The sequence below is a fragment of the Macaca thibetana genome, chromosome X, assembly GCF_024542745.1.
Source record: "Macaca thibetana thibetana isolate TM-01 chromosome X, ASM2454274v1, whole genome shotgun sequence".
Lineage (NCBI taxonomy): Eukaryota > Metazoa > Chordata > Mammalia > Primates > Cercopithecidae > Macaca > Macaca thibetana.
The window spans coordinates 41,356,902-41,380,726 of NC_065598.1; the positions used below are offsets into that span (position 1 = coordinate 41,356,902).

The 23,825-nt window shown below is 39.4% G+C and overlaps 1 protein-coding gene across 10 annotated transcripts in view; it reads right to left on the reverse strand.

The window, feature by feature from the left end:
• The window catches only part of CASK (calcium/calmodulin dependent serine protein kinase), a 405,070-nt gene that overhangs the window by 266,718 nt on the left and 114,527 nt on the right, over nucleotides 1–23,825 (reverse strand). For all 10 annotated transcript variants that reach the window (XM_050776177.1, XM_050776176.1, XM_050776182.1 and 7 more), the window contains exon 3: nucleotides 2,414–2,519. In XM_050776177.1, coding sequence (XP_050632134.1) covers nucleotides 2,414–2,519 — 106 coding nt within the window. The remainder of the gene's footprint in view (nucleotides 1–2,413; nucleotides 2,520–23,825) is intronic.

The following is a 23,825-nucleotide window of genomic DNA, read 5'->3' on the forward strand; positions in this document are numbered from 1 at the left end:
GTAGTCCCAGCTATTCAGGAGGCTGAGGCAGGAGAATCACTTGAACCCAGGAGGTGGAGGTTGCAGTGAGCTTAGATTGCGCCACTGCACTCCAGCCTGGGTGACAGAGTGAGACTCTGTTTAAAAAAAACAAACAAAACATATTTAAAAGAATATTCAAGATACTGAGAATTATATTCTCACAACGAAAGTTTTTATATATCAACCTAAAAAATACGTGAAGGGGTACATACGTTTTTCAAAATTCTTTTTTGTTGTTGTTGTTGTTGTTTTGAGGCAGGGTCTTGTTCTATTGCCCAGACTAGAGTACAGTGGTGCAATCATGGCTCACTAAAGCCTTGACTTCCCAGGCTCAGGTGATTCTCCAACCTCAGTCTCCCAAGTAACTGGGACTACAGGTGTGTGCCACCACACCCACCTAGTTTTTGTATTTTTTGTAGAGACAGGGTTTGGCCATGTTGCCCAGGCTGGTCTTGAACTCCTGAGCTCAAGCAATCCACCTGCCTTGCCCTCCCAAGGTGCTGGGATTATAGGCATGAGCCATCACGCTTGGCCTCAAAATTCTTTTAGCAGGTTTGCCAGAAAAGATTTTGAAGGCTGTGTCTCTATGACACAATTTCCAGGCTCCTTTCCATTCTGGTTATCCTATTCTGCAGACATTCCAGTGTCCTGCTTACTATGAATGGTCCAGGGTGAATCGGGGGAGTATGGCTTTGTTCTGAATACTATATATTCCTAATTAATGTAGCCTAACCTTCCATTCAGGGCTTTTTAAGCTGTTGCAAACAACTAAAATGTTTACATCTTTTTTCACATAATCACAACTAAATTCACACTGATCTTGCACTTATTCATGTTTGAATGAAGGAGTTAACATTAACTGGTCTTAAATTTCACCTTCTTTGTTTCAGCTCCTTTGCTACAAACTTGTAAAAATATTTTTGAATTTTGATGTAGACAGTCAATGCGTTAGCTAGTCCTTTGTAGGGAGCAACTTGTGAAATGCCTCCCAGTGATCCTCGCCTCCTGATATTCAGGCCCTGGTATAATCCCATCCCCCTTGTGTATGGGCTGGATTTAGTGACTCATTTCTAACTGCAGAAGTGATGGTGTGTAATTCTGGAGATTAGGTTACGAGACTGTGACTTCTGTCTTGCTCATACTCTCACTTATCCTCTTGCTTGCTCTGATGAAGCCAGCTGCCGTGCTGTAAGCTGCTCTATAGAGAGGCCCAACGGATAAGGAACCAAGGGAGGCTTGGGCCAACAGCTCTTACGGAATTGTGGCCCTCAGTCCAGTAGCCTGTGAGGAAGGCAAGACTGCCAATAATCATGTGAGTGAGCTTGGAAGCAGATCCACATTGTAGTGGAGTGTCAAAATGACTTCAGCTCTGGCCAACAGCTTTATTATCACCTTGTGAGAGACCCAGAGCCAGAGGACCCTGCTAAGTTGGAACACACATTCCTGATGCACAGAGACTGAGATAATAAATGTATGTTGTTTTAAGCCATTATGTTTTGGGGCATTTGTTATGAAGCAATAGGTAATGAATATACCCTCTGACCTTGGTATCTTTTGAATATTTAGTATCTTCCGTTTTTTTTTTCCTAATCAAAGTCACTGATCACAACTTTTTTTTTTTTTTAAAAGAAAAAAATAGAGAGATTTTGGTATGTTTCCCAGGCTGGTCTCGAACTCCTGGCCTCAAGCAATCCTCCCTGCTTCAGACTCTCAAAGCACTGAGATTACAGGCATGAGTCACCACTCCCGGCCTGATTACAATTTGGAACAGAGTGGGATCAAAGATAAAACCCTGCAGGATGCTGTCCTATAAAGCGTTATACAATCTCCTTGGACACAATCATCCGACCAGAGCTGGATGATCCACTTGTACTATCCTTAGCTCACAATTCTCTATCTTACCAACAAAAAGTCTGTGACAAACATATCAAGTGACTTACTGAAATCAAGATACACTGTGATCTATAAAATTGCCCTTATATGCCATACGGTGATTATATCAAAAGAGGAAACTAAGTCTGTCATTACTTGTTTTTAGTTGCCAAGAGTCTTGCTACATGGATGCCTCCACTTTCATCCTACTCTTCTTCACTAAGACTTCTACTGGTCAGAAGTTTATATTTTGCGGTCCTATCCCTCTGAACTCGATTTCCTTTTGGAGTCTCTTCTCTGAAGCATGCTGAAAGCATGAGAGTAACTGAATATGCCCAGCTTTTGCTTCCTTTGCCACTGTAAACCTTATGATGACATAATCCTTTTGTCTTGTGACTTTAGGTCTTTCTGAACAGAGAAGTTCACAACTACTGTTAAACTTCAAGAGAAAAGTGTTAGTATTATCCAACACCAACATTGCTTAAAGTTTTACCCTTTAAGAATTAAAATACACACTCACAATTCGAAAACCATGTAAAGCATTCCATCTGAGCTATATGTCTCCAATAACTCTACAATGTGTGGATGTTTCAGCATATGACAGATACTGGCTTCCCGCTTTAGATCTGTAAAATAAACATACAGCATACTTCATTAGGTAGGAACAAAAGACAATTAGAGTGAATGATGAATGAATGGATGTGATCTATGGTAACATGGATACTTCTCTAACTAGAGAGATGAAATCCCCCATTTAAACTTAGCTTAACTTTTTACCCTTTAAAGTCTTTGACAATATAGCTTTTCATATTTTTTTGCAAGCTTAAATCTATATGCAGTATAGAGTGAGCTCTTAATAAAAAAGTATACATTTCTTAATATAAATACTTTCCCCCGAAGCAAAATAAATACACAAATAAATACTTTCCCCAACTCTTTTAATCAAATCTCAGCCTCCAAATTTGTAACTCTTCCTTGATCTGCTAATAAACTAATAACTCAATTTACTGTTTTGATTTTTACCTCTTTTTCTTAGTTTTCCCTAAATAAAAACATGTTGTCTATTCTTTAGCCTAAAATCTAGCATTTATAGACCTATCAGGGAAGTTATATGGAATAGGGAACAAAAATAGTATGGTTTAAACAGAAAAGGCACTACTCCTACAGTCAAAGTCAGAATTTTTAAAATATCATTTATAAAATGTGCTGGGGTCAGGTGTGGTGGCTCGCACCTGTAATCCCAGCACTTTGGGAGGCCGAGACAGATAGATCACTTCAGGTCAGGAGTTTGAGACCAGCCTGGCCAACATGGTGAAATCCCATCTCTACTAAAAATGCAAAATATTAGCCAGGCATGGTGGTGGGTGCCTGTAATCCCTGCTACTTGGGAGGTTGAGGCAGGAGAATCACTTGAACCGAGGAGGCAGACGTTGCAGTGAGCCAAGATCGTGTCACTGCACTCCAGCCTGGGCAGCAAGAGTGAAACTCTGTCTCAAAAAAAAAAAGTGTTGGATAATTCCAAACTTTACCTACCTCACAATGTTACTTTGTTTTTTTTGTTTTTTTTTTTTTTTTTTTTTGAGACGGAGTCTCGCTCTGTCGCCCAGGCTGGAGTGCAGTGGCCGGATCTCAGCTCACTGCAAGCTCCGCCTTCCGGGTTCACGCCATTCTCCTGCCTCAGCCTCCCCAGTAGCTGGGACTACAGGCGCCCGCCACCTCGCCCGGCTAGTTTTTTGTATTTTTTAGTAGAGACGGGGTTTCACCGGGTTAGCCAGGATGGTCTCGATCTCCTGACCTTGTGATCCGCCCGTCTCGGCCTCCCAAAGTGCTGGGATTACAGGCTTGAGCCACCGCGCCCGGCCACAATGTTACTTTGAAGAACAAATCCAAATAATGTATGTAAGACTACTGTGTAAGCTCTATAATACTATTTGGAAAACAAAGTTGTTAATATCATCATCATCATCATCATCATCATCATCATCATCATCTAAAACAGTTTGGGCATGGAAATCACTTGCCATGTCTACATGGAATAGAATAATGAAAGCCATCCAGTGCTAATAGCACTGGGGCTTTACCTGTTTGCTGATGACTAAAATCCAATGTGACATTTTTATATTAGAAAGTAGAAGGGAGATAGGTAAGGAAGAACCAAGGCTAAGGATGTACTGCACAAAGCAAAATAGATAACATTATCTCCTTTCTGATTTATTAATTCAACTTAGTCTTGTCCACAGAGCAATGATCGTAGATGGAACCTTTGAAGATTGACTTACATAAGGGTAGAATGAGAAAAAGAAGTCAGAAAATTTGACAAAAGAGAAGCCACAAGGAAAGGAAGAATCAATATTAAGAAAATAATAATATTAAGAAAATCAAGAGAATAGAGGAAATTAAGCTGTAAGTAGCTGGAGAAGACTGAAAGCTGAGAAAAGACCATAAGATTCAGCCAGAAAAGGTCACGAGAATTCTGGGCAAGATCAACTTTTGGGGAGGAGTCAGGGTTGAAGTCAGTATGCAGGAGACAATTATGCAATAATCAATTAAAATGATCACACCTCTCATTGGGCTAAGTACTTAATACAGTCACTGTCACTTGATGTCCCAACTACCCTGTGAGGTAGGTATTTTATGGATGGAGAAACTGAGACTTAGAAATGTGTTCAAGATCACACAGCTATCGTAAGGGTAGGTTTATGAACCCTGGCCTGCCCAATTCCAAAGTCAGCAGTCCTTCCATTATGCCATGCTGGGTTTGAACACGATCATATTAGAAGAATCTGGCAGTAGCAAAGAAATAATGGGGTCAAGGGAAGGTTTTACTTGTTTGTTTTTTTAAAGGAAGCACTCTGTGTTTGTAAGTGGTAGTGATGAAAAGCCTATAGGATCTGGAGTCAGAAAATATGGTGCTGGTCCTGCCTTTGTCCTACCATCTGCAGGCTGACTGCTAACTTCTACAAATGACTCCCTTAGAGTCAATGAAATGGGGCAGTGACAGGTGATGTAGTACCTGCAGAGTCTACCAAATCAGTTTGAAAGGGCAGTGTTAAGATTCTAATGAGAAGCTGGATGTGTGGAGCCAAGCACAGCAGGGCTGGGGGCTCAGTGTTTACTGCAAAGGAAGAGATCAGAGGCATAGGAAAGATGCCTCCATCTCCAAAAGTAGTTAGGAAGGCCCCACAGGAGGGGAGGATGTGAAGCAGCTGTGGGGTTTGTGCTGGGAAGTCATAACCATGAGGAAAGCTTTTAACAAGTGTGCTGGAGGGCCAGGCTGAGCCAGACAACATCAATCACATGCCTGCACAGATTTTTCCTCTCCAAGAGTGTTCTGCCTTCTATTTCTAGGAAAAGCTTAAAATTTTTAATACTCATTTTTATGTTTATCTCTAGTTTCCCATTTTTATTAGAACTCACCCTTTCATATCTTCTGTTTTCAACTTAAGTTTTTCTTTTTCCATTTCTCTCTATTCTAATCAAAAGCCTGATTTTAACTCTATCCTATGACACTGGAGTCATGAAATAAACAGATTGGCGTTTGCCACAATTAAAACGGATCTTTTCTCTTCTTTCCAGTTTATTTTCTATTTTGCCTCTTTCATGTAACTAAATTGTATTTTTCCTTTTTTGAGACAGTCTCGCTCCGTCGCCCAGGCTGGAGTGCAGTGGCGTGATCAGGGCTCACTGTAGCCTCCACCTCCCAGGTTCAAGAGATTCTCCTGCCTCAGCCTCCTGAGTAGCTGGGATTACAGGTGTGCATCACCATGCCTGGCTAATGTTTTGCATTTTAGTAGAGACTTTTTTTTTTTCTTTCAGAAGCAAACCATCACAAATGAGGATTTTTTATTTGCCACTATTATAAGTCTGAACTTTAAACAGATTCTTGGACTGGTGGTTCCTATCCATCAGTTCGTTCAACGTTAGCACCTGGAGATGGGGTTTTACAGTGTTGGCCAGGCTGGTCTTGAAGTCCTGACCCCAAGTGATCCAACCGTCTCGGCCTCTCAAAGTGCTGGGATTACAGGTGTCAGCCACCGTGCCCAGTCTAAATTATATTTTTATCTCCACATTCACCATTTGCTATGTGATACATTGGTTATACTGAAAGTTTGTAAGCAGAAATGGATGCTCTTTAGACCCCTCCATTTGAGCCACACATTTTGATTTGGTAAACGAAAAGTCCTTGGTCTAGTCTCTTATCACCTACCCACTCTCAAAATAAAGGCAGAATTGCTGGGGGACCAGCCTTCAAAGCAATTTAAATGTCACTGGATCTGACATTTCAGAACTAAAATCAGAACACTGATTGGACAGTATGAAACTAACAACATAAAAATATATTTCAAATGATAAGGGCAATGATCTAGAAAAATTGTGGTCATGTTTTCCTGAATTCAAGCACAAATTAAATAGCTCAAATAGAAAGCACAATTAAAAACACAAATATATTATATATCCTTTCCAACTGTAGATTCCACAAATATCAAACTCAAAATGTTTGTTTCTAAATATGAATGTGAGTTAAAGATGTACGTATTAAGTGCTATTAAGTCTACGCTGATATAGCAAACTAAAAACACTATTTGCCTACAAATCAACTCTAGAGGCAAAGTAGGAAGGAATTTGAAAGCAGGTGATAAAAATATGATTTAAAGTTGTGATTATCTGACTGCTTACAGGTGTTAGCACAGAATGTACCTGTGAATGACATGACCCAGGGTTACCATCTCTATTTTGGAGTATTGTTTTGTTTACAGACTAGTAACTGGTACCTCTCTTTACTCTCCTTTGTACTTTCTTTTTTTTTTTTAATGAGTAGATTTTTTTATTTCAATAGTTTTTGTGGAACAGGTGGTGTTTAGTTGCATGGAAAAGTTCTTTAGTGGTGATTTCTGAGATTCTGGTGCACCTGTCACCCAAGCAGTGTATACTGTACCCAATGTGTAGCCTTTATCCCTCACCTCCCCTCCCGCCCTTCCCCCAAAGTCCATCGTGTCATTCTTATGCCTCTGCATCCCCGTAGCTCAGTTCTCACATACGAGTGAGAATATACAATGTTTGGTTTTCCATTCCTGAGTTACTTCACTTAGAATAATGGTCTCCAGCTGGGTGCAGTGGTTCACACCTGTAATCCCAGCACTTTGGGAGGCCGAGGCGGGTGGATCACCTGAGGTTAGGAGTTCGAGACCAGCCTGACCAATATGGTGAAACCCCGTCTCTACTAAAAATACAAAAATTAGCTGGGTGTAGTGACGTGCATCTGTAGTCCCAGCTACTCAGGAGGCTGAGACAGGAGAATTGCTTGAACCTGGGAGGCGAAGGTTGCAGTGAGCCGAGATCACGCCACTGCATTCCAGCCAGGGCAACAGAGCGAGACTCTGTCTCAGATTTAAAAAAAAAAAAAAAAAAAAGAAGAAGAATGGTCTCCAACTCCACCCAGCTTGCTGTGAATGGCATTATTTCATTCCTTTTTACGGCTAAGTTGTACTTTCTTTTTTGTAATTTCTCAGGAAATTTTAAAAATATTTTATTTTATTTTATTTTATTTTTTTTGAGACGGAGTCTCGCTCTGTCACCCAGGCTGGAGTGCTGTGGCCGGATCTCAGCTCACTGCAAGCTCCGCCTCCCGGGTTCCCGCCATTCTCCTGCCTCAGCCTCCCGAGTAGCCGGGACTACAGGCGCCCGCCACCTCGCCCGGCTAGTTTTTTTTTTTTTTTTTTTTTTTGTATTTTTTAGTAGAGACGGGGTTTCACCGTGTTAGCCAGGATGGTCTCGATCTCCTGACCTCGTGATCCGCCCGTCTCGGCCTCCCAAAGTGCTGGGATTACAGGCTTGAGCCACCGCGCCCGGCCTTAAAAATATTTTAAACTAATCTATTTCTGTGTTTAGTGTCCTTATATTTAACTATGTGCCTATATTTATTTTATCAATTTATTTCCCTTTAAAAGGGGAACTAGTAATACAGATTAGCAATATTTAATTTTCTAACTCAAATTAGAAACTTAAATGAAATCAACCTGCCATATGGCATTAGAACTACTATTAATTTCCTAAAAAGTTTGGGCTCTTCAACAATAGTAAAGCAAGTATTCCACCAGAGTCTGCCTATCGCTGGTCCTCAAGTAAGGGAAAGTTAGGGAAGCTGGTTCAAGTGGTCTGTTTCAAAAATAATTTTCCTGTAAAGTACTATTTTACTACTACTTTTCTTGAAGAACTAGGAGAATTTTTCATTCTATCTTTATCTGAACTTAAAAGACCTAAATTTAAGATTTTGTTTGCTCAAGAGCATTCAGTAAGGATTTTTTTTTGGAGCTAGGGTCTCATTCTGTTGCTCAGGCTGGAGTGCAGTGGCGTGATCACAGCTCACTGTAACCTCGAACTCCTGGGCTCAAGGGATGCTCCCACCTCAGCCTCCTGAGCAGCTGGGCTACAGGCACGTGCCACCATGCCCAGCTGATTTTTAAATAGTTTATAGAGACAGAGTCTTGCTATGTTGCCCAGGTTGATCTTGAATTCCTGGCCTCAATCAATCTTTCTGCCTTAGACTTCCAAAGTGTTAGGATTACAGGTGTGAGTCACTGCACCCAGCTCAATAAAGATTTTGATCAGCACCATCCGACTGAAGTATAATGTAAGCCATGTATATAATTTTAAATTTTCCAGTAGCCACATTAAAAAAGTAAAAAGAAACAGGTAAAATCCATTTTAATAACATATTTTATCAAATTCAATGTATACAAAGTATTATTTCAATATATAATCATACTAAAATTAATAAAATAAGTTACATTCTTTTTTTGTACTATGTCTTTGAGATCTAGCATGTATTTTTACGCTTACAGCAAATCTCAATTTGGTCTGGTCACATTTTAAGTGCTCAATAACTACATGTGGCTAGTGTCTACCAAATTGGAATGGTGCCACTCTAGATAAGTTGACTTGCTTTAATTCTTATCCTCTCCTGATTGTGAGTTCTTCTGTAATTCTTACAGATATTTATAATGTCAGTCATTCCAAAAAGAATCTAAACTCAAACAGATGTGTTTTTAATAAATACTTTCACAAAAGGAAATCCTATAGCTTCTTTTAATAACCCAAATCCATCATTTAATAACTAAATCTGGAATTTCTTCACTATCGTTAATCTAACGCAACCTTTGAGACTTTAAAGTGTCCCTCTATAAGTCCTCACTTAATTGTTATTGTAATAACCCTGCATGACATACATATACATATACACATACATATATATGCACATGTATCTCCCCATTTTACAGAGGTAGAAACTGAGATACAGGGCCCAATGATATAAATCACACAGCTAGTAAGTGGAGGAAGCAGGACTAATAACCAAAGTCCTTTGCTCTTTACATCACACCACAGTGCCTCCTGGGTCAGCATAGTTTTTACACATCCTAAGATCCAATCACACAATAGTGCTAATATGGTAACACTGACTTGAATGACAGGCTATCAAGACTGTTACAGAACTGGCTTATTTCAGCTGCACTGTAACTAGTGATAGTCAGAAACTAGATACTGCTCTTTTCCTAACAAATATATAAGTATTCTCATTAATTTCCAAACAATGTCTAGATTGTGTTAGAAATTCAACAGTTAAACAAAATTCGCTAAGAGCTGACCTGGACTCAAAATCAAAATAAAGAATATTCTAATCTAATCATAGAAAGAACTAGGACAAGTATTAATGTGTTCATTTCAATAAATATTAATAACAAAATAAGTAAATGAAAGTCATTATTGATTCAACATATTTTTCCTTAGTGTACTGAAATTAATGACCAAATGATATTTTAAGAAAGGAATCCAAGCAGAACCTTGGAAGGATTATAGTAGCAAAGTCAATTTCTGCTGCTGGGTTCTACCTTTATCTAATAACCAAGTTGAAGAATAAAGATCACAGCTGCCTTTGGCAACAACACAGGGCAGGTTGGCTTTAATGAGGCTATCTTCCTCATTGACCTTTAGGAAAGTTGACCTCAGCTAGTGAAGAGTAGAGGACTAGACAGGCTCCCATAGAAATCTGGGTCAACTGCAAACTCATAATTTCTTTGATTTTTTTTTCACATGTTTCACTACTAGCTCTATACATTTTGTTGTCTTTTTTCACACACACAAAGAGAAATTCAAGCAGCTTCTAATTTCTTTGAATTCTTGCTCATAGAAAAAAAATTCCTGTGGCCCCAAATATCATAATCAGGTGAATAAAGAAAGAAAGCAGCACATCATTAATTCAATGTTTGACTAATGTGAAAATTTTCTTAAATAGGCAAATGTTTATTAATTAGAAATCAATCTTAACTGCATTAAGCATTTACAAATTAATGGGGTTTTGGTAATATATTTCCCAAAGAGTTTTCAGTTCTGATAAGTGTAACAAATTTGTATATGACAAAAATAGAAATACGTTGCTCTAAATTTGTCTAAAAGGTGCAATTGCTGTGTTGCTTTTCATTTTGGCAAATGTAAACCAAAAAGGGGAAGATCAGGGCATTTTACTATTAGAAAAACCAGACATCTATTTCAACATGGTATTCCTTACTTTATAAAAGAAAATTGAGAAATATCAGTTCATAACTCAATTACTTCTCAATATTAAAGTCTTAAAAATCATACATGTTAGAGCCTGAAGGAACTTTGTGGGATGACAGAATGCATACATTTGTCAAAACTCACTGAAGTGTACAATTAGATGGGTTCATTTTATTGTGCCTATGTTCTTCAATAAAATTTAAAAAGCAAAGAGAAGTTACTGAAATAAAATGGGAATTCAACTAATATATCAAAGCAAAAAAATGTTCTTCACATACCTGTGCTTTATATTTTCATAATTGTGTTATCTATAATTTACTTTCTATATTTATTAACTGATAGCTGAGGAGCTCAACAAGGACATGCTGACAGGATAGATTTCCTTACCACCCACTTCTCCCCCAAATCTCCTTCCAGGATGGCGCCAGCCCAGGAAATACTGACAGCAGGGCCAAAAGTTTTCCCAGAAAGCAATTTGTGGTCTGTTTCAATACGTAAAAAAGGAATGACTGAGGTAAAAATTCTGTACAGCATAGTGAAATGATTATCTGAGGTTTTTTTTTCTTTTAATAATATGGGTTTCCCCATCCAGCTACAGAATCCTTTTATCAACAAAGTCTCCTAAAAATAGTATAAAACAAATTTATCATAAAAAACCCTACCAATATGTGACACTTATTTGTAAAAGGACCAAGAAAAATTAGTTAATTGTTTTGATAAATACTTTGAAATCACAGATACTGACAGCCCTGCTTGATTTTTCCCTGAATAGCTCTTCTGCCATTTCATCAAATTTGGAATGGGCAAAGCATAAGTTTCCTTAAAAACTGAGTTAGAGACCAGGCGCGGTAGCTCATGCCTGTAATTGTACTAGCAGTTTGGGAGGCTGAGGCAGGTGAATCGCTTGAGCCTGGGAATTTGGGACCTGCGTGGGCAACATGGCGAAACGCTGTTTCTACAAAAAATACAAAAATTAGCTGGGTATGGTGACATGTGCCTGTATTCCCAGCTAATGAGGAGACTGGGGTGGGAGGATCACCTGAGCCCGCGAGGTGGAGGTTGCAGTGAGCTAAGATCATGCCACTGCACTGCAGCCTGGGAGAGAGAGTGAGACCCTGTCTAAAAATAAACAAACAAATAAATAAAAATAAAAAATAAAATAAAACTGACTTAGAAGCAAAGGCTTCTAGTATCTGATTCACACACAGTTGAGTGTAACTGCAGCAAGGCAGGATGCTCAGAGCCAGTGAAAACAAACAGATGGAAGGAAGGCAGGGCCTTAACTCCTCTTCACTTAGGAATCATTTGTCACTTAGCATTGATGACACAATATTATGGGAAAGAAATACAGTAAATACCTTATTTAAGTCATTCTAGATAATGGTTTATTTCATATAAGTGACTTTTCTGGATAGGGTACCAACCTGTCCTGGTTTGCCTGGAACTTTCTCAGTTGTGGCACTGAGGATCTATCCAGGTTGAAAGCCCTGGGTTCTGAGAACCCGCCCTCATTCCCAGGCAAACCAAGACGACTGGTCACCCTACTTCCACAGATCTGGCATCTATCCTTTTAAGCACTAATACATTCTGCTGGCAGGCAGTTATGATAGGGCAATAGACTTGTAGTCAAAAGGCCTGTCTTTCCTGTCTTCATCACTTAGTAGCTGTATAACCTTAGATCATCTGTTTCCTCATTTGAAAAATAGAAAGGGTAAGATAACAACTCCTATACAGGGTTGTAGTTAGGCCTGGATGATTAATAAAGTATGTGAAAGTGCTTGCCATGGTGCACATGCACAATAAGTTTTGTTTTCTTTTCCTTTCACCATTTTTGGTAGAAATCATTCTTTCCTACATTTAACTAATGTTAATCAAACCAAGTTTGACGCCAAGAAGGCAGCAATGTGAACATCTATTAGTAAACCACACTGCTATATATAGTGTAATTCTATGCCTACTTTAACCTTGCAGTTTTTCATCTACAGTTTTTTGGGAAATCATGTATTTCATAAAAAACCTCAAGTTGACCGTAGGATTATTTGGGGAAAGAACTAGACACACTCAAAATGTTTAATAATAAGCACACTAATTAAGAAAAGTAAAACAGAACCCACGTAGCTGTATGTGTGTGGCCTACTGATTACCAAAATTGTTAATCTTCCAGACAGCCCTTGGAGTCATCTTCACACCATCTACCACTTCTCCTCTACTTCCTACATGCAGCTGCCAAAACCTGTCCATTCTATTTCTGCAACACCTGTCAAAACTATCTTTCTCTTACTGCAGTTACCCTAGTTTCAGCCCTCACCAATTCTTGACTGGATCACAGCAAAGATCTTTAAATGGGTTTCTTTGCCTCTAGTTTCTTCTCTTTAGACTCATTAAAGTGTCACCATAGTTTTACTCTAAAACAGGTATTATTATATTATTCCAAAACCTTCACTGAGCTCCATTCCATACAGCAAGACATTATAATCCCTCAGCATGGCTTTGAAAGCCTTCCAAAAAATCTTTTAAGTCCAACAACTTAACTAGGGTTCACAGACCTATTTAACAGCATAACTGGAAATAGAAGCTAGCTCTCATGCTTCTTAGTCAAACAATTTAGCTTTTGCTTTTCTTTTTTTGAAGTCACACATTTATACATTCCTTTCCATTAGCTTCTTCCTTCAGCCTCCCTGACCCCAATCCTGAACCACCCGCAGCTTGTGCACCAGCCCCCTGCTCTCTGTCCCCTAACAAATGCTGTTCCCTCTGTATGATACTCCATGTGCTTGCTTCCTTCTCTGCCTGGTAAACCCCTACTCGTTCATCAAGATCCCACTTAGACGTTGCCTCAAAGTTCTCTTTAACAATCTCCCAAGCTAAGGGAGGCATACCCTGCTGCAATCTAGCAACCGCCCCCATAGATGCCTCAAGATCTTGGCATTTACCAAATTATTCCACTGCTGGTGATTTCTATGCCTGCGAATCCTGCTAGAAGGCAACATCAAGCATACAGGACCCATTTACCCAACTTGGACTCAACATCTATTACACATCTCCCGTCTCACGTCAAAGTGTATGTATCACTGAATCAGAGAATGTTAGAAACAGAAGTGACAGTTAAGAGAGCCATCATCACATGCTCCTCTCTATCCTCAAATTTTACTCTGAAGGAAATGAGGCCCTAGTAAGACACACCCAAAGTCACACAGATAGTTCACAGCAGAAGTGGAAGATGAACCCAGGTCTCAGATTCCCAATCTAGCAATCTTTCTGTTACCACATATGCTATGTGGAAGAGGATGCTAAAAATGCCGAAACTTCAAGGAAATCTACTCCAGGTGGTATATCATAATGATTAAAGACTTCTCAGAGAATGATCAAGAAATGCCATCTACTTGCAGATAACTGGGTACGAATGTTAAAATGGAAAACTTCAAGGTACTACTACTACTGAATGTACTTGCTTTAAACAAAAGTATTATATGCCTAACTTTTTATGTCACTGGTTGGTTTATATACTGTATTACTTAATATTATAAATTACATGTCCCCAAAAAAGTTTCATTTGGAAAGAATATGTAAGATTGTAACTTTTAACAATTTCTTAAATCCATTTATGTATGTGGATATTGTCTTTGGTTAATTATTCAGGGGTAATTTTATTAGGTTAAATGACCACAATTCCAAAAGCAGCATGTTTATGCAAAGAGCCTATCTAATTTTCTTCCACTAGAGGGAACTAAAGATCATATTATAGCTAGTTGGGCACCCAGCATTTCACCAACATCTCTGGCTTTAAACAATATTATTGGTCTTAATAATAAAATACAAAGATGAGATGACTATTTGCCTTTAACATATCTAACAACAATAACCATCAGCTAACATTTACTGAGTACTAAATATGAGTCAGGCTCTATTTTAGATGTGTTGACCCACTTAACCTCACAATAATTCTAAGAGGCAGATGATGTTCATGTTATATATGAATAGACAGAGCGCAGTTAAGTAACTCACTCACAGAACTAATAAGCTGCGGCCAGGCGTGGTGGCTCGTGCCTGTAATCCCAGCACTTTGGGAGGCTGAGGCAGGTGGATCACCTGAGGTCAGGAGTTTGAGACCAGCCTGGACAACATGGTGAAACCCCGTCTCCACTGAAAATACAAAAATCAGCTGGGTGTGGTGGCACATGCCTGTAATCCCAGCTACTTGGGAGGCTGAGGCAGGAGAATTGATTGAACTTGGGAGGTGGAGGGTGCAGTGAGCTGAGATCATGCCACTGCACTCCAGCCTAGGTGACAGAGCAAGACATTGTCTCAAAAATAAAAATAAAAAGAACTAACAAGCTGCAAAGCAAAGAGATTGGAACCTAGGTAGTCTGGCCCCAGAACCTATGCTCTAAATAACTCTACTATACCACTTCTTAGGTCTACAACAACTCAATTCTGAATATGAACTTTATAGGTTAGCTATTTCTCTGAATTACTTCTAAAAATGGATACATAAAGTCTTGATTAAAATAAAGCTCAATCAAGCAAACTTCCGTAATAAAATCATACCTTTCAAAAAACCTTAAGGTTTCAATTTCAATTCAATTTTCAATTTCAATTCAGTTTTCAATCTTAGTCCTTTCAATTGAAGTCACTTGATAGTATTTGTATAAAACTAGTTTTCTATTAAGACAGAATCATTAAAAACACAATGACAGCCAGGCGCAGTGGCTCACGCCTGTAATCCCAGCACTTTGGGAGGCTGAGGCAGGCAGATCACTTGAGGCCAGGAGTTCAAAACCACCCTGGCCAACATGGTAAAACTCTGTCTCTACTAAAAATACAAAAATTAGCTGGGTGTGGTGGCATGCGCCTGTAATCCCAGCTACTTGGGAGGCTGAGGCAGGGGACTCATTTGAACCCGGGAGGCAGAGGTTGCAGTGAGCCGAGATCACGGCACTGCACTCCAGCCTGGGCGACAGAGCAAGACTCTGTCTCAAAAAATCCCAAAAAAACCCCACAATAACTAGGTGGGGCTTCTGGAATGGCTGTATAAAGGAGCTCAGGGATATCTCTCCCCTGGAGAGACATATATTTAGCTGGTCCAAAATCACAATCATTCAAAGTCCTTGGAGACTGATCAAAGGGCTTACAACAAATTGAGAAGCATTTATTCAATAGAATCTACAGAAATTCGATAGGAACAATAAGAGTTTGTAGCATTTGAGATAGGGACCGCACAGGGACTGCACATGTCCCTCCACAGCTCTGTTTCGCCAAAGAATTGTTTTAAGGAGTTCAGCAGCTAAGGGCACATCCGCTCCTTGAGGTGGAAAAGCTACTCAGGGTGGATTTGGCAGCTAGTAAACATTGGTAGATCCCATTTTCCATGGCTCCATGCTGTGGAAGGCCTATATGGAGCAAGCGGCAGAAGCTGATGGCAGCAGTCATTTCTTTACCCTAAATTCCAGCTAAAAACAGAGGAATCAGGTGAGGAAGCTGGTAGAGTGCAGTCCCCCCTGCCCACACAGCTCTGTGTTGTCAAGAGAGCTACAGAGGTGTGTTTGGCAGCTGACTGGCAGCTCCCATCTCCTTCAACTTTGTAGGGTGAAAGAACTATTCTGAGTACATTCAGCACCTGGTGAACACTGAGAGGTATCATACTCCCTGGTTTTGGGCTGTGGAAGATCCATACTGAGCAGCAGCAGAGGCAAAAGGAGACACGGTTCATACTTCCTCCTTCCCGGCAACACAAAAACCCTGCTGCACAGGGTGGAACAGCCAATGAGGAGTGAGTTCCCCATTTTCCCCAGCTCCTGCTCTACAGTGCAGAGATTCTGCTCAGGAAAGTGTATAGCAAGTCTCAAAGACTAGAAAAACTTGTCTCTGACGAGGGACACAATTTTAATTGGATCAGACTATGGAGTAATTTATACCACAGGGCATTGTCAAAAAGAAGGGAGCAATCAGCTATCGATTGGTTAAGTTTAACACCAATAGAGGTAGCAGAGAAATGCATGGATGAGAACCACACCTGTCCTGAAGAGGGACATCAGAGGTTACAATGAACTAGTCTAGCAAGTTGCTAAAAAAGAACAACCCTGGAGTGGAGGAACGTGTCAGTATCCACAGTTGCTATAACAAAGTGCTAAGAGACACACAAAAAGCAGAAAAGTGTGACCTTTACAAAGGAGGGGAAAGAAAAGCAGAAAATAGAAACTGCCTTTGAGGGAGCCCAGATGTTGGAATTAGCAGAAAAGATTTCAAAGCAGCTATTATAAATACTCTTAGCTGGTGACTGACAGCAGCAGGAATACTCAAGCAGACTAATTCCTGTGAGATATGGGTCTCTGATGGTCAACTTTGGCTCAAGGACTCCCAATAGGACTTACCAAAACATCCTTGAAACTGCACCTTAGTCAAATAATTTTCCTACCCAATCCTCCTCCTTTTCTTCCCTTTTTCCTCCAACGGGGTCAGACCTGCATAACCTGTGATGGTTGTCCCAGCCTCCTCCAGCTCCCTACCCATTCATTTTCACTCTCAATAAATTTCTTGCACATCAAATCCCTTCTTGACATCTTTTTGTAGAAGCTGAACACAAGCTTTCTGTAGAACCTGCACACAAGCCTTCAATAAGGCGAGCCAGTAAGAAGCACGCTGATATGCCTGTCAAAATGTCCCCCAGGAAGGTTTAGGAATAGGAAGCACCAGGTATCTTTGAGGGTAGGGTTGCATGGCAGAGCAGATAACAGGAGGACTGGCTGAACCTTTATAGAAGCAGTATGACCTTTGATATCTTTGACCAAACAAATTATCCTTCCCCCACTTTTTGGGGACTTTGGTCACCAGACCGCTAGCTCATGTCAAACTGAACTGCTGTACTTAAACAAGAGGATTAACTGGAAAGTTTCATGTATTAAACATGTTAAAGACCCTTAGCCTTTATCTCTCAGAACCACTGCAGTCAGACTTAGATGCCCCCATGCACCCTTTCTCCCCCTAACACACATACCCCCAGCCCAAGGCAGAAGATCAGAAGATTCCTGTCGGACTGACCTGCTTAAGAACAAAAGATCTACAGATAACGGATATCCATAAGGCTCTCAAAAAATGGCCTAGTCTTTGCCTGATCACCGATAATGAATTTACCCATATACAAAGTGTTCCCAGGCACCTATTTAACACTTCCCTCTTAATATTTTTCTGAGGAAACTGTTTCCTGTATAAGGCAAAGAAAATTTCAAAAATATACTACTTTGAGATAGATAAGAATATGAAACCTATGAAGACAAGAGCATGAAACTATATAATAGTTTAAAAGAAAAACATTCAGAAAAAAGTCCTTGAAAATAAAAAATGAGAGCTAAACCAGGAGACTCAAACAGAAGGGTTAGAAGATCAAGTGGAAGAAATCTCTCAAAGTAGAGCAAAAAGATAAAGAAAGAGGAACAGGAAAGAAAAGGTTAGAGATGAAGCCCTATCTTATAAGCCCTTATGTTATTTGAATCACAGCAACTCCTGAAAAGAAGAACAAAGAAACTGGAGAAAAGGATGTTATCTAAGAAACATTTTAAAAAATTTCTGGACTAAAGAACAATGAGTTTCCAGATTTAAAAATATTTCTAAGCACTCAGTATAATGACTTTTAAAAAGGCCCACAGTAAAGCACATCATTGTAAAATTTTAGGGTACTGTGATAAAGAGAATATCATTAAAGCTTTTGGAGAAAAAAAAGGCACTGCCCTAAGTGCTTTACATACATTATTCAATTAATCCTCTCAATAACTGTAAGGGCAGGCAAGATAGTATGCCTGATTTTTAGATGAGAAAACTTAAGCACAGAAGGGTTATGTGATGTGTCCATGTCACACACAGCTGGTTAAGTATGATATGAACCCAAGTAGTATGGTTGCATCATAAAAGCTTTTATCCATATGCTATATATGTTCAAAATTGTCACCTAGAATAGTTTGTACACCCAGCCAAACTATCAAACTGTAGAGTAATATAAAGACATTTTCAGGTATCTCAAAAAAGTACCTCTTCTCAGAAAGTTACTAGAGGGCATACTTTAACAAAATGAAGAAGGAAGCCAAAAAAACCAAAAAAGCAAAAAAACAAGAAACCTAGGGAACAAAGACTCTAGCACAGATGAAAGGCAAAAGGAATTCTCATGATGAGCCCAGTAGGCCAGGACAGCAACCAACTTAGAATGAAACAGATGAAAGGCTCACAGGGAGGGGGCCCTCTGTCACCAAGAAAACCAATGAATGTGATAAATTATCCAATGGGGTTGAATGTACTGAGGAAAGTTACACAGTTTAGTGGGACAGCCTACGGATAAATTAGCAATAATACATAAAAAAACAAGCAATCGGGCTGGGCACAGTGGCTCACGCTTGTAATCCCAGCACCTTGGGAGGCAGAGGTGGGCACATCATGAGGTCAGGAGTTTAAGATCAGCATGGCCAACATAGTGAAACTCCATCTCTACTAAAAATATAAAAAAAATTAGCCGGGTATGGTGGCATGCTCCTGTAATCCCAGCTACTTGGGAGGCAGAGGCAGGATAATCGCTTGAACCCAGGAGGTGGAGGCTGCAGTGAGCCGAGATCATGCCATTGCACTCCAGCCTGGGCAACAGAACGAGGCTCTGTGTCAAAAACAACAACAACAAAAAACTAAGCGATCAAATAAATGAGTCAATGATTCACCCCAGATATAACAATAAATTACACAAGAAATACAATCATATTATATGAATAACCAAAATATGAATATTATAAAAGTGGGGAAGGGAAAGTAAGTAGGGACCAGGAAGTGGGGTGGGAGGGTAGCAACATAAAAGAGCTACATCTTTCATAGCAGAAAGGCAATAACTGATGATATCTGAAACTATTAAATAAAGAAACAGTAATATAAATATATGTTGTTAGTTACAGAAGAAACAGCAAAAATGCTTAAAGTGGCGGAGTTGGAACAAATTAGGAGAGACACTGCTTTTTTGTTGTCGTCAGAAGTAGCATGATTTGACTTTTAAAACCATGTGCTTACATTACTTAAAAGTAAAACCTAACCATATAAAGAACCAGAATATAACTTTCTATATGGTCCATTAAAAAGCATATATTTATGATAATTAGCCAGGCGCGGTGACTCATGCCCGCAATCCTAGCACTTTGGGAGGCTGAGATGGGTGGATCATTTGAGGTCAGGAGTAAGAGACCAGCCTGGCCAACATGGTGAAACCCTGTCTCTACTAAAGATACAAAAATTAGCCAGGTGTGGTGGCGGGCACCTGTGGTCCCAGCTACTCGGGAAGCTGAGGCATGATAATTACTTGAATCCAGGAGGCAGAGGTTGCAGTGAGCCAAGATCATGCCACTGCACTCCAGCCTGGGTGACGGAGGGAGACTCCATCTTAAAAACAAACAAACAAACAACCAATCCTCAATTGGTCACATTATCCCAAGAATTCCCCATGACATATTCAGCTCTGAAATTGGGGCTGGGTTCAAACATTTTCTTACATAGGTGCCACCATATGTATATTTATTTACATGCGCATACATAGAGACACACACATTAAAATAAGAGAGCAAAAAAACCTTAAAGCATGAAAGACAGAAAAGAGAGAGAGCACAACTGTGAACTAGTGTCCTTAGAAACCCCATCTTTCTCACTAAAACTACTAAGATGATACCAGGGACATGCTTGCTTTGTAAGTAGTTCAACACAGGTCCTGGCTCTCTTCTTTTTTGGGAAGGGTTATTTTACATGCTACAAATTATAAAGCTCCTTGTCGAGGGTAACAATGCTGATGTAATTTGCTGCGGCTGCAAGAGCCTATCACCACCAACAAAAGTAAACAATTTCTATCTGTTTTATTTCTTGTTTAAACTTCATTTGTTTAGTCAATTTAGTGTTTGTTCTCTATAATACAAAAAAAAAAAAAAAAAAAAAAAAACCCCAAACAAAACAAAACAAAAAACCCTTTTGTTAAAATAGACACTTAAGCATTATCTAATGGTGGTAATACTCATTCAGGTCTGGGATACTCTAATAAACACAAGGTTCTGTACTGCAGACTGATGGCTTTCCTACTTTAACATAAGCACTCATTTTAAGCTGTCTCAATTCATAAGGAGCTTTGATGCATTGTTAATGGAGTACTAAAAAAACACAATTAAAATGGCCTTTTCTTGTTTTATTTCTTGGTTAATTACAATGTTCAAACAGACCACTGGAAATAACTCCCTTTTAAAATTCTCAGTTTTGCCCATTTTTATCCTTTGTTTTAAAAAATATAGCATGGTTCTCATTAATGTCATTAGCTGTGATGCCTGCAGAGAGAAAATGCTGACTTAGTGAACATGGAATCAATTTCCTGAATTAAAAAAGGTTTTTTTGTGAGGCTAATTCAGGAATAGTATTCATTTTCTCAGAAGACTTCACTATAGGAAATGCTTTAAGAAGTGTAGTAGGTGCTAGATTACCACATCTACATTCACGTAGTGAAATCATACGAAACTTCTTGAGCATGTTCCTTCACTGCTTTTCAGCCATTTAACCTAGATGCAACCTACAATTGTATGAGGAAGCATACAAAGACCTGAGAAGTTTCCTTCTCTAGGAAAACTAGACAAGTAACGTGTCCTAGCTTTATATTTGTGGATTTAGGGACAAGGGTTACGCTTGACTAAAGCCACACAGAGTGTGTGGAAAGAAATTAGAAAACCTAGAGAGCAACTGGGGATAAGGGAAAGAGAAAGGGAGGGGGGCATTATATGCAGAGTTCAAGAGCAACTAGGTTAACAGGTCCAGGATGGAAGAGCCAGGAGTAGCCAAACGATAACATGGATAGACTTCAGGGCCACTACTAGAGGATAGGAAAACCCAAGGTGTAATCAAGATGACTTTAAGGAGAGACACCATATTCAAAGATGCAAAGTCAGACTCAAGACCCTGAGAGATGGAGTGCCCCTAAGAGCCAACAAAGAGATAGGAAGGACAGTATCTAGTAAGCACAGATATACCCACTCCTGTGACAAAGTACCATAGGTGAGCTGCTTTCAATAAGGCTAGGCTAGTACTCCCAGAGCCCCAATGCCTAAGTCTTCAAAGAAAAGTTCAGCACTTTATGAGGTACGGATGTTAAAGAAGTAAGGAATACTGGAGAAGAGTACAGAGATGTGAGTGAGGTACAGAAGATGTTACAATGATAATGGTTGGAGTAATATTGGGAATAAAGAGGTGCCAAGTTTTTTAAAGGATGGTATAATTATAGTAATTCAGACTGTCTGGTATATTCTGAATTTAGAGGGACTAAAATTAATAGCAAATATTTAGAAATAGCATACATTCAGATGATGTACTTCTCTGTCTCACACTTTACAATCATATATCTAAGTATTTTAAATGTTGGGATGTGTTCCTAGAATGCTTATAAATACTACTGACATGACATTAAAGATAATAGAAACAATAGATGGCAAAAAATTTTTACTCTGTTCTCTAAAAAGAAGATGGGTAAAAATAATTATTACTGGATCAGCTACTGTATATCAGGGAGAGGAACACATTTTTAAAAGTATTTTAAAATTCTGTAAGTTTCTTGAGGGTGAAGACTATATGTTGTTCATTTCTGTTTACCCTACAATGCTATGCACTACCCTTGACAGATGACACACACAGTAGACAATAAATGTTTATCAAATGAGATTTTGAAAAATTTAAATCCAGTGGAATATCCTGGAGCTTTAAAAAGAAAAAAGGACAATCTTAATACCCTGCTATTGAGTGAACTCCAGAGTATCTACAACTTAATAAAACAAGAAGATGTAGAATAGTGTGTAGAATATGCCACCTTTTATCCAAGAAAGAGGGAAATGTGTGTGTACGTATGTGTATGTAAAAACACACACAGATACAATATTTACAATTTTAAAGCAAAGACAATGAGTATAAACTGAAAGCTAATGAAAATGATTACTTATGGAGGAGGGTGGGAACAGGGATAGAAAACATACTTTCTTGAATATGCTTTCTTTTATAGTTTGCCTTTGGAACCATGTAAATGTTTTACATGATTATAAAAAATTAAATCACAATAAAAAACCCCCCAAAATCAAAATAAAACATTCTAAGAATATAGGAAGCTGGTGGCTAAACAGAAAAGAGAATAATTATTTTAGGTAAATTTTTCTTAAAAATCTTTTGATTTTGAAATAATTTGAGACTAAGAACATCACTGACTGTTTTGCTTTTATAAACCTAGCCACCACTTTTCCAGTAATGTAATTCTGCTCCCATGGTACGTTATCATTCTCAAACAACAACAACAACAACAAAAACCCCCACTTCAATGCAGAGTTACAATAAAAATGATGGTCAGTGACAAGGTTCCCAAATGCTCTTAGATTTCCAATCATATACAGATATAAGGAAGATGCCATCAGAACCTACCCATAAATGTTGCTTAAAAGATGCCTGACTTGACCTTTTGAAGTAAGGAGCAGTGAAAATGTGACCCAAGAAAGACTGCTGTACAAAACTTGAAAATGGGCCCCCAAACCATTGCATCCCAGACACTTAGTACTGAAGCTGATTCCTTCATTGTCCCAGCTGCCCACCCACTTCAAAGCAGCATACTATGCTATCTTAGTCTGTTTTCTGCTGTTATAACAGAAACCCACAGACTGGGAAATTTATAAACAACAGGTTTATTTGGTTCACTATTCTGGAGGCCGAGGAGTTCAAGAGCATGGCATGAGCATCTAGCGAGGCTCATCCCATTGCAGAAGGGCAACCAAGCACAAGACAGAGAGAGAAAATGAGCCCAAGCTCATTCTTTTATCAGGAGCCCACTCCTGCAATAACTAGCCCACTCTTGTGACAACAACATCAATCCATTCATGAGGGAGGATTCCTCATGACCTAATCACTTCTTTATGTATTTATGTATTTATTTATTTGAGATGGAGTTTCGCTCTTATCGCTCAGGCTAGAGTGCAGTGGCAAGATCTCAGTTCACTGCAACCTCCAACTCCTAGGTTCAAGAGATTCTCCTGCCTCAGCCTCCCAAGTAGCTGGGATTACAGGTGTCTGCTACCATGCTCAGTTAAGTTTTGTATTTTTGGTAGAGATGGGGTTTCACCATGTTGTCCAGGCTGATCTCGAACTCCTGACCTCAGGTCATCCACCCGCCTTGGCCTCCCAAAGTGCCGGGATTACAGGTGTGAGCCCCCGTGCCAGGCCAATCACCTCTTAAAGGATCCAGCACCCAATACTGTTACAAAGGCAATTAAATTTCAACATGAGTTTTGGTAGGGACATTCAGACCATAGCACATGGTGATGATAAGCAAGGCCTTGGCAGTTTGACAAGATTGAGTTTGA